The sequence below is a fragment of the Dipodomys spectabilis genome, unplaced genomic scaffold (assembly GCF_019054845.1).
Source record: "Dipodomys spectabilis isolate Male_0828 unplaced genomic scaffold, ASM1905484v1 ptg000266l, whole genome shotgun sequence".
NCBI lineage: Eukaryota > Metazoa > Chordata > Mammalia > Rodentia > Heteromyidae > Dipodomys > Dipodomys spectabilis.
This window is the reverse complement of record NW_024870943.1, coordinates 5,583,279-5,594,748: the sequence shown is the minus strand read 5'-3', so window position 1 is coordinate 5,594,748 and position 11,470 is coordinate 5,583,279. Positions and strand designations below refer to the sequence as shown.

General features: G+C 46.2%; 1 protein-coding gene across 1 annotated transcript; it reads right to left on the bottom strand.

The window, feature by feature from the left end:
- Positions 1-460: 460 nt before the first annotated feature.
- Positions 461-6,965, bottom strand: LOC122125768 (sulfotransferase 2A1-like). The gene is made up of 6 exons (XM_042700369.1): positions 6,823-6,965; positions 5,287-5,498; positions 3,884-4,010; positions 1,977-2,071; positions 1,433-1,610; positions 461-573 (listed from the first exon to the last, which is right to left on the bottom strand). The coding sequence occupies exons 1-6, from the start codon at positions 6,956-6,958 to the stop codon at positions 461-463; spliced, it is 861 nt and encodes a 286-aa protein (XP_042556303.1). The 5' UTR covers positions 6,959-6,965.
- Between the last annotated feature and the right edge of the window lie 4,505 nt (positions 6,966-11,470).

Below are 11,470 nucleotides of genomic sequence, written 5' to 3'. Positions count from 1 at the left end.
GTGTTTGCTCTGTTGGAAGGTCGGGCTGGAGCTGTCCAGCGTGGAGAGCAGCCGAGAGCTGCCCCTGGAGATCCATGCGGGGAAAGGGAACCCCTTCCCCAGAACATCCAGCAAACCCTCAGGCAGCCTCCTGCCGTGGGCAGCCCACTGTCCCCACCCGAGGGACCTCCGCAGCCTTTCACCCAGGTCTTCTTTGCTAAACAGAACACTAAGGCATGTTTGTCAGCCCTCGGTGCCGTGGCCACATTTATTTCAGCAAGAACACACACGGGTCCCTCTGTGCTCCTCACCTGCATGTGGCTGCCACCCGTCCTGGTGATTGCACCAAAGATGTGACAGGCAAAGTCAGACCTCTTTATTTGAGTGACAGACTAATGCTATGATCTCTGCCCAGTCCTGTCACCTCCGTAAGATGGGGACACAGGTCTGGATCCCCACAGACAAGGAGCTAAATCTGGGCTTAGTCCCATGAGAATAGCTCTGGAGGAAGCCCAGCCATCTTCTCCCAGAATGTTTCCTCGAAGGCTTGGGTCTGGGCTGGGGTGAAGTGGTTCTTCCACTCCCCTGTGACACCTGAGGCCGTGGAAAAACAATGACACCAGACTGGGTCAGGGCAGGGAGTCGCTGTCCCCTGGTGTCCCTTCTGCCCTCTGCCTGCCCCAAGGGTGAGGCTACTGAACTCCGTTGGAGATGGACTCTACAGCCACCACGCTCCATGTCCAGTGCTCTCCTCTCAAGTTCTGCCCCTGCCACCAGAGGGGCACATCCTCCCCAGATGTGTGGGAGTCAGGAAGCTCAGGATGTGGTCTCATAGTCACACAATGGCATTTTTATTTAATAGGAAGTTGAATAGAGTTGTATATAATAGAGTTCAGTGTGTGTACATGTGTGCATGTGTGAGCATGTGTGTGCCTATACAAGAGTTTGAACTCAGGGCCTAGGTGCTGTTTGGGAGTTAATTTCTGCTCAAGCCTCGTGCTCTACTACTTGAGCCACAACTCCATTTTCTGTTTTTTTTTGGTAGTTAACTGGAGAGAAGGAATCTCCTGGACTATGCTGCTCTGTCTGGATTTGAACTGTGGTGCTCAGATCTCAGGTTCCTGGGCAGGTAGGATTACAGGCCTGAGCCATGGACACCCAGCTGGTACTTATACTTTGTTTTCTTTTCAGATCCACTTACTATCACATTACTTGTTTGTCTGTTGTAGGACTTAAACTCTGGGCCTGGGCACTGATCTTGAGCTTCTTTTGCTAAAGGCTTGGCACTCTACCATTTGAGCCCCAGCTCTACTTCCAGTTTACTTTGTTTTAACACAAGCTGGAAGTGAACAGCCAGCCTGTTCCTGGCTGATCCCTGGCCAGGAGTGTGTGGTCTGAGACCAGATTTCCTTCCCTGGCTTCCAGCACCTCCTTCCCTGGGACATTTCCATACCTTTCCTGGTGATTTTTAAACCGGTGGGAACAAGCTCCTCTGGAACAGTACTGAAGTTAGACATCTTGTTCTCCTTCATCGCCTGGAAGGAACTGTTCTCCAGAACCAAGTCCAGCTCTCCCGGTTCCAGCACCTTGCCCAGGAACCCACAGATCCTCTCTACCATGCTCCTCGGGTCCTAAGGAGAGAAAAACAAGGGCTCAGGTATGAGAGGGGACAACAGAGCAGGAGTGAGGAGGAGGGAGCAGGAGAAGAGAGAAACAGCAGAAGGCACTGGCAGGAGAGAGGATGGGTGGCCTGTGGAGTTGGGGGCGTGACTCAGTGGGTAGAGCACCAGCCAAAAAGCAAAACATCAGGTACTGAGTTCAAGACTCCATCTTGAAACAAAAATAAAAAGGAAAGAAAAGGAGGATAAGAGGAATGCAGGAAGGAATAACACACAACAGGATGTAGAAAGTTGACACAGAAGGTGGGATGGAGACTGGTGGTAGAAGGGGTGGAGAGGGCAATTTTGGGGTGGGGTGCATGTAAAATCAATCGTTACCTTTTTCATCTGCTCATAACTGAGGACCAGCACGTTCTCCTTTTCCCTCATGGACATCCAGCCCCGGACGTGATCAAACCATGACCCGTAAGGCACTGCAGGGGGAACAGGGGGGCAGCGTGAAAAGTCTCCACCATTCCCGATCTGCATGGTGATCTCAGCACTGATTGCTCTGGTCCCTGTCACCTTCACCAGGGTGTAACTGAAAAGTAAGTCCTGTCTCTTTATAGCCTCAAAGTGAGAGCACTACCGAGTACTGGTGGCTCATGCCTGTCATCCTAGCTATTTAGGATGCTGAGATTTGAGGGTTACTGTTCAAACCAGCCTGGGCAAGAAAGTCCATGAGACTCTTATTGCCAATGAACCACCAAAAAACCAGAAGTGGCACTTTGGCTCAAGTGGTAGAGTGCTCGCCTTGAGCTAAAGAGCTGAGGAATAGGGGCTGGGAGAGTGGCTCAGTGGTAGAGCACTTGCGTTGCATGCATCAGGCCCTGGGTTTGATTCCTCAGCACCACATAAGCAAAAAGAAAAAAGTCAGAAGTGGCGCTGTGGCTCAAGTGGTAGAGCGTTAGCCTTGAGCTGAAGAGCTGAGGGACAGTGCCCAGGCCCAGAGTTCAGGCCCCACGACTGGAACCAAAAAAAGAAAAAGAGCTGAGGAATAGCACCCAGGCCCAGAGTTCAAGCCCCATGACGAGAGAGAAAGGGAGGGGAGGGAGAGAGAGAAAGTGGGAAGGAGACAGAGAGGGAGGGTGGGAGGGAGAGGAAAAGAGAGCAAACACAATCTCTGTGGAGCAAGGATATGGATATCTAAGCAATTTTGGCCTGTAGCACAACCTTTGCCCAATCTGAAGCAGGTCACAAAAGGCCACACCAAAACCTCTGACCCAGACAAAGAGCTCCACAGGCCCTCACAGAACTCAGGCTGAGGGCCTTCCATGCCAAGTTGGCCCAAATCCATCACTTGCACAACTGAACACAAGTCTGAGTGCAAGGTCTGAGCTGTGACACACGCACACGAGGCACCTCTCATACCTGCCCATGGCTCCCAGCAGGTCAGTCTGCAGAGGCCTTGGTGTGGTTTATTCTACTTGAAACATCTTTCCTTGATCAGGGCCAGAGCACTGTCCCTCGGTTTCTACACTTCTCTTCTACCACTTGAGCCACACCTTAACTCCCTGCATCATGATGATTGAGTGGGTATGAGAGCCTCAAGGACTTTCTGCCTGGGTTGGCTTCCAACTCTGACCCTCAGCTCTCAGCTCCTGAGTAGCTGAGATTATAGGCATGATCCACCAGCCCTGACTATAGATCCAAGTGGTAAGAGATGTTGGATCAGGGGAGAAACAGCTCATCAGGCACTTCTACTGGTTGTGAAGCTAAACCCAGAGGGCCTGAGACACCAGATGATGAGGTACACAGAGCACAGATGTGGGGTCCCCCCCACCCTTCATACCCAACTCAGACCATGGACCCCTGACAGAACCATGGACGAGTGACAAAATTACAAGCATGAGGAATGACCCAGAGCTTCTGCATGACTAGAAACAGAGCGATCCCAATTAAAGTGAGAAACTCTGACATGGACAGCAAAACAAATTTAAAACATAAAAATACGTAGGGAAGGTAGAGTTGGGCTGTGTGGGAAGCCAGTGAGAAGCTGTCAGTCAACATCTGGGAGTAGAGCACACAGGAGGGGGCGGGTCCTCCGTGGCTACGGAGGCTCCAGGGGCTCAAAACACCTTGGGACCTTCCATCATGGGAGAAGTCTGGTGCTGCCTTTAGCCAATGTGAGTTCTGGAAGGAGGAAGCATTGGACCTACAGACGGTGAGATTTAAAGGAGACCTTGGAGGGAGGGGACACTCAAAGAGGTTTAAATCCTTCTCCATTCCCTTCACAGTCTACTCACCATATCCTTGCAAGAACCATTCAAAAAATTGTTCCAGTGACTCTGGTTTCTTAGCCAGATTTGTAAAACGCCAGAAATAATAACCAGATATAAGGACATCCTTAGGATTCCTGATGACATAGATCATCTTCAAGGGAGAAAGGAGAGAATTAAACAATATTCCCATCATTTCTTGCACTCTTGGTGTTCAGAGAAATTCTAGCCATTTTTTGCTCCAACATTGAAATATCTGTTGATCTTTTGGTTGTGCATTAGTTTGTGAAATACTTTTCAGAGTTCCTATAATCCAATCACTTTGCCAGGGATTAACCAATGGTGGGACAACGCATTTCCTAAACATATCGGGGATATTTATCTACTAAACACAGGAGAGCAGACCCTGGTCAGCCTTTCTTGGCTGCAGATTTATGAGTTGTTCTGTAAACATCATTGAAACATCTGGGCATGGGTAGCTCTCACCTGTAACCACATCTACTCAGGCAGCTCAGATCTGAGGATCATAGTTTGAAGCTAGCCCAGGCAGAACAGCTCATGAGAAACCCATCTCCAATTAACATACCTCAAGGGGAGCTATGGCACAAACTGGTAGAATAACAGCTTTGAGTACAAAAGCTCAGGGACAGCTGTGAGTTCAAGTCCTAGGAGTGGCACAAAAACAAAACAACAAGAATCCATTGAAGGAGGGAGCTGAAATGATACAACAACAGAGATTTCACAGCACAGGCGCCCATTTCTATGGTGTTCAGGAGCAAATCTAGGTAGCATTTCACCAGGGAGGAGTGTGCATCGTGTGTGGTGTGGGCTGGGCTGGGGAAGCGGGACAAAGGCTCCTGATCTGATCTGGCCATGAGCATCAGGTGTTTATTCATTGCACAGCCTTCAGAGTCAGACCACTGATACCAGGTCACATGACACTGAAACCACACAAGCCCAGTTTTCTTTTTCTTTTCTGTCTTTTTTTTTTACTCAGGGCCTATGTGCTGTTCCTGTGTTTTTGTGCTCAGGTTGGTGCTTTACCACTTGAGGTGCTGCTCCACTTCTGGCTTTATTTTTGATAGCTTATCAGAGAAAAGAATCACCTGGCCTTTCCTACCTGGACTGACTTCTGATCTTGATCCTCAGATCTCAGCCTCCTATTTAGCTGAGATGACCACACAAGGCCTGGGTATCCACTGAAAGCACAGTTTGGTTAGTCTTTCAGTTAGTCATCCAGTTCATCTGTCAGGGATTACACAACCATGGTCCACATCTTGGACTCTGTTTGGTCTGAGGACCCTCACCTCATGAAGGAGAGTCTGGGATCCTCCATGAACTACAGAGCAAGAATGCCAGACCTGCTGGCTATGTGCATTTTTAAGAGGAAAAGGCCTTGATGGAACAGTTATTGGGCACTGATCACTGACCTTGGCCTTGGAAGTGAAGAAAGACTTGGGGAAGAGTTGGATGGGGAGGTGGGAGGAGATGAGGGGGGGACCCTCCTTCCTCTCCACTTTGAATTTATATCCACTTTCAGTCTCGATCCATGGGGAACGAACATATGTGGGCACAGATCGAATCCAGTTGGGATCCCCCTTGGTGTGAATCAGAGAGAGAACCTCAATCAACCAATGGGTTCCTGGAGCAGAAAAAAAAGCAGAGGTCACTCATTTCTGTCTGAATTCACAATATTTTATATATATATATATATATATATATATACATACACACACACATACATACATTCATACACACACATATAAAATGGTAAAGCATATGTAACATAGACCTTACGGATATAAACTTTCTCAAGTATGCAATCTGATATGGATAAGTAGTGTTTAGGGTATTTGAATCATAGCTCTCTCAGTGCCAGTATTTTGTCATCTAATAAGTCTACACTGTCCATGACAACTGAATATTGATTTGCTTGCCACCTGCCCCATCATTCTCTTATCACACCAGGACTTTGGCAGTTCTGGGCCTTGTATGTGAGTGCAATAGTACACAGTTTGTTTGTTTTTTTGCACTATGGCCTTGACTCATGTGGTTTCAAATGGCAAAATGTCCTGATAATAGTAGAACATTGGGTCTAAGTAGGAAGCATTATGCTCACCTTTGGTCCTCAGCTCCACCTATTTCTGAGCTACTCCCTGCCTTGGAGATCTTGCCATAGAACTGGCCCCTCCCTCTCTCCACCCAGACCCACCTGAGCTCCCACCTACCTCACTTCCTACCCCCAGCCCCTGCTGCTGCTAGATAGTGGAGGTGGTCATGAGCTCTCTCTCTGGGGGAGAAATGGCTCCTCTAATAAACCTTGTAATCATCTTTCTCCTGTGCCTGCCTGCCTCCGCATGGTCCCCTGGGAAGGATGTGATGGATCCTTTCCTGAGCTGTCTGCATTTTCAATAGTGTATAATATTCCTCTTTGATCTCTCACCTTGTTTGGGATTGTGCAGCCATTTCTCTGTGGATATTTGGGTTTAATGCAGCTGTCAGCTGTTGCTGAAATCCTGCAGTGCCCCACTGGCTGTGGTTTTCAGCACATTTCCCTTGCAGTGTGCCCTCAGTGCTCCCTCCCCACTCCCCGGGCCCCTTCACACAGGCTCCCTGGCCTGCCAGTGCCTTGTGTTTACCCCAAGTTTTCCAGGCCCTAACTAAGGCCCATCATGATTCTTCTATTTGAGATCATGCCTTTTCTCCAGGTAACCTCAAAATCATCCTTTTCATTTTATGAACTATGGAGCATCTCAAAAACACCTATTTAAAAAAATCTGCTGCCAACCCTGGAGCTTGAACAGGGCCTGGGCGCTATCCATGAGCAGTTGCGCTCAAGACTGGTACAAACCACAGGGCCACAGGTCTTCAATAATGAGCTACTACACCATTCCTATGTGGGACACAGTTGGGAGTGAGGCCACAGCTCTGGCCTTTCCCACTCAGCCACAGCCCCCTCTGCTCACCTGATTTGGGGTAGGTCACCGTGATGATGTCTTCGTCCTTCAGCACCAGCTCCTCATGGGCTGCTTTTATGACTTCAGGGTAGAAATCCACCACAGGAAAAGGAATGCCCTGGTACCACACGTAGTCCTGAGCCATGGCAGAGTCCTGGGTGCCTGGCTCTTGGTCCCAGGCCACTGGCACTGCCACTGTGGAAGTGGTGAGAGAGTCTGGATGGTGAAGACAATCATTAACTAAGATGAATTGGTGATAAAAACAAAACCCTGTAATTGTTCCCAGGGATTTTTATTGGGCAACTGTGATATCATGCAAAGGGTGAACTGTGCTCATCTGATCTCCAGTTCATGGCAGAAAACTAGAAATACAAGTGGAAATAGGCTAGGGCATAAGATTAACTAATATTTTTAATGCACTAATCCTTTATTTTGAGAAGAGGTGTAGGATATGAGAAAAAACCATAGAGAGGGAAGGGCTGGACTTCTGGATCAACACTCCAAGTTCAATCTACTAATATCGCTCCAAGATCTTTGCCAAGATTCCTCAATGCATTGTCCTTCCAATTTCCTCTGTTTCCCCTAGGATCTCTCTCCATTCCAGGATGGCAGCCATGATCCCCCAGGTGATGGGTGGCCACGGTTCCTCAGGAACCTGGACGCAGGGACACTTTCTCAGACTTCTTTTTTATATCCTGACCTTGCAGATTTGAGAAACAACAAATACTTCCGTAACTTTATGGGTATGGTGTGAGTGTGTGTGTGTGTGTGTGTGTGTGTGTGTGTGTGTACACACCACAGAAACTGATTTCTCTCCTTTGTTCCTTCCTTCCTTCCTTCTTTCCTTCCTGCCTTCTTTCCTTCCTTCCTTTTTTCCTTCCTTCTTTTCTTCTTTCCTTCTTTTCTTTCTTTTGTAGTTAGTCATGGGTCTTGAACTGGCCCTGGGTCTCTCAGTTCTTTAGCTCAAGGCAAGCGCTCTACCACTTGATCCACAGCACCACTTCCTGCCTTTTCTGTTTACGTGGTGCTAAGGAAGTGAACCCAGGTCCTCATGAATGTGAGGCAAATGCTCTACCACTGCGCCACCTTCCAAACCCCCAGGAACCCATGTCTATGATGTTCAGGAGTGATGAAATCTAGGTAGCATTGCACTGAGAAATCTTTGGGGTTGTGCCTGGTGTAGGCTGTACCTGGGAAGTGGGATATTCTCTCTGTAGTATAAAGCCATTTTTTTTTGCCTTCCTGGGACTTGAACTCAGGACCTGGGCACTGTCCCTGTGTTTTTGTGCTTAATATTAGTGCTCTACCACTTTAGCCACAGCTCCACTTCTTGTCTTGTTGGAGATAAGAGTCTCTAGGTCTTTGCTGCCTGGGCTGGCTTCCAACTTTGATCCTTACTTCCTGATTAGCTGGGATTACCGGTGTGAACTACTGGTGCCTGGCTTTTTTTTTTTTTTTCTTTTCTAGTTCTGGGCTTGAACTCTGGGTTAAGGTGCTAATCCTGAGCTTTTTTGCTCAAGGCTAGCACTCTACCCCTTGAGTAATAGCACCAGGGCTGGCTTTTTCTGTTTATGTGATGCCAAGGATTTGAATCCAGGGCCTCATGCAAATGAGGCAAGCACTCTACCACTGAGCCAACTTCCCAGTGCTATTTTTTTTTAACTTTCATTTTATTGTAAAGATACTGGACAGAGAGGTTACAGTTACATGAGTAAGGTAATGCTCAGGTTTTTGTTAATGCCAGTCTTGTGTTATGTGCTTCCCATGGGTCTGAGTTGTCTGCATTTTCAACACTAATATTCCATTTTGATCTCTTAACCTGGTTTGGGTGATGCAGCCATTTCTCTGTTGATATTTGGGTTTAATTGCCTGGTGCTCTACCGTGTTAGCCACAGGTCTTCAATAACGGAGCTACTATATGGTCCCTATGTTGTAGACAGCAGGAGGGAATGGGGGCTGCAGGACTGGAGGTTCCAATGCAGAGTACTGGAAGTGGAGCTCTGGCTCGGGTGGTAGAGTGTGAGCCTTGAGCAAAAAACTGAGGGACAGTGCCCAGGCCCTGAGTTCAAGTCTCAGGACTGGTAAACACTTGAAGAATATAGCGCTTGATGCATTCCCATACTTACATTTCTTACTGACATTTTTGTGCCAGACCCAGCAGTCTGGAACCCACAGGACATGAATGTCTCGCAGGGCATTATGGGGGTGGTGTCCGCTCACATATCCACCCAGGGCCTGGGCTGTGACTCAGTGAGACCTAGGCTGTGATGTCGTCGTACCCTCTCTGGTGTGATGGGGTCCCCTGAGAGGCGATCTCTCTTCCACTCCTGACTGGGAAAACTTGACCAAAGCCTGCCTAAAGCCCAGTCAATAGCTACAATTTGAAATGTGGTAATTGAGGAAGCTCATCTCCAGGCTTTGAAAAATCAACAGGTCCCCATGATCGACAAAAAGAACCACAAACACACAAACAAAAAAACCACCACGGACATTCCATTTGTATACTAATACTCCTTGCTAACAAAGCTGTCTAAACATATTTTGTTCTTTGTCATCTAGTTCTCAAAAGCTTTGAAAAATACTGTTTGTTGTGTTTGTATTTTGCGTCATAGTTTGCTTTGTGTTGTCTGTCTAATACTGACCACACAGTTTTATCATATCGGACAGAACAATGGTATTTTGCGATTGGAATTCCAAAAGAATCTATTGCATACAAATATATACATACATACATATATATATATATATATATATATATATATATATATATATATATATATATATATATATATATGTTTTTTGTCAGTCATAGGACTTGAATTTTGGGCCTGAGCATTGTCCCTTAGCTCTTCAGCTCAAGGCCAATTCCAGTTTCCTGGTTGTTAATTGGACATAAGAGTCTCATGGACTTTCCTGCTTGGGCTTGCTTTGAACCTGAATCTTCAGTCTCAGCCTCCTGAGTAGCTAGGATTACAGGTCTGAGCCACAGACACATGGCCAAATTTCATTTTTATAATCTAATTGAGCATTAAAACTCTTGTACATAGGGGCAGGAAGGTGGCTCAGTGGTAGAGCGCTTGCCTTGCATGCCTGAGGCCCTGGGTTCGATTCATCAGCACCACATGAGCAAAAAGAAAAAACCCGGAAATGGCACAGTGGCTCTAGTGGTAGAGCACTAAACTTGAGGTAAAGAGCTGAGGGACAGTGTGTAGGCCCAGAGTTCAGGGCCCACGACTGGATCCAAAACAAAAAAAAAAACAAAAAAAACTCTTGTACATAAGTATGAGTGTAAGCGTATGTGAAACTGTTCAACATAATCTAGTATTTTAATGCTTAAAATCTGTCAGGATGGTGTAAAAAAAAAAACAGTTCTGGGAAGGTGGTTCAGTGCTAGAGTGCTCACCTTGCATGCATGAGATCCTGGGTTCAATTCCTCCGTACCATATAAGCAGAAAAAGTCAGAAGTGTGGCTGTGGCTCAAGTGATACAGCACTAGCCTTGAGCTGAAGAGCTCTGGGACAGCACTTAGGCCCAGAGTTCAGGCCCCATGGCCGACAAAAACAAAGAAATACAAAACCAAAAACTAAAACAAGTTTCCTTGAGCTAAGAAAAGCATTTGGGAGGTAAGACTTGTCTTAAATGTTCATTTCAAAATATAGAAATGAATAAGACTAACCACGTAAGGTTCAAGTAAATGTCTGATGGTATGACTATGTCTTAAGTCTATATGATAAAGAACTTATTAGTAAAGTTGATATGTAGCTACATTGGCTGTGATTTAAATAAGGTTAAAAGTAATGTAGTGTAATACCAATATTTCATACTTTATGCCAATCTCATATAGATGCTTCTCTCTTTCCCTTTCAGACAGCACTAAAAACTAACAGTAATATAGGCAATGTGATTAGTATTCCTAAAAACTGCTCCTTGGGATGTATTAAAAATTAAAACCTTTAAAAGGAGAATTAAAAAGAAAAAAGGGTTAATCTGTATAATGTAATTTGGTTTCAATGCTATTCTGCAATTAGTAACAATTTGAGAGGAACAAGCTTGTTCTGAGATCCTTAGTTTATTAAGTCTGGGTTCTTGGTACAGTGATTCCTACATGTAAAGAAAAACTATGCTATAAGAGTTTAAAGGTTTTCTAAGAGTTAACTCAGACTACAGAAAAAAAAAAGTGCCAGCTTTAAATTCCAGATGGCCAGGAGAGAAATGGGTGCTGCCCAGTGACTCTAGGTTTCACAAGGGTTAACTCAAATGCAAATTAACAATGGGAGTGGCCTTAAAATGAGGACTTGGAAAGAAAAGTTATCCAAAATATTTGTTTCAAAGTGGAAAAGGGAAAATTAGGACTATTTAAAATTCACTTCAGGGCTGGGAAGGTGGCTCAGTGGTAGAGCGCTTGCCTTGCATGCATGAGGCCCTGGGTTCAATTCCTCAGCACCACTTAAGAAAAAAGAAAAAAGCCAGAAGTGGCACTGTGGCTCAAGTGGTAGAGCGCTAGCCTTGAGTTGAAGAGCTGAGGGACAGCGCCCAGGCCCAGAGTTCAGGCTCCATGACCGGACCCAAAAAAAACAAAATAAATAAAATAAAATTCACGTCAATCCAGGTGCTGGTGGTTCACACCTGTAATCCTAGCTACTCAAGAGGCTGAGAT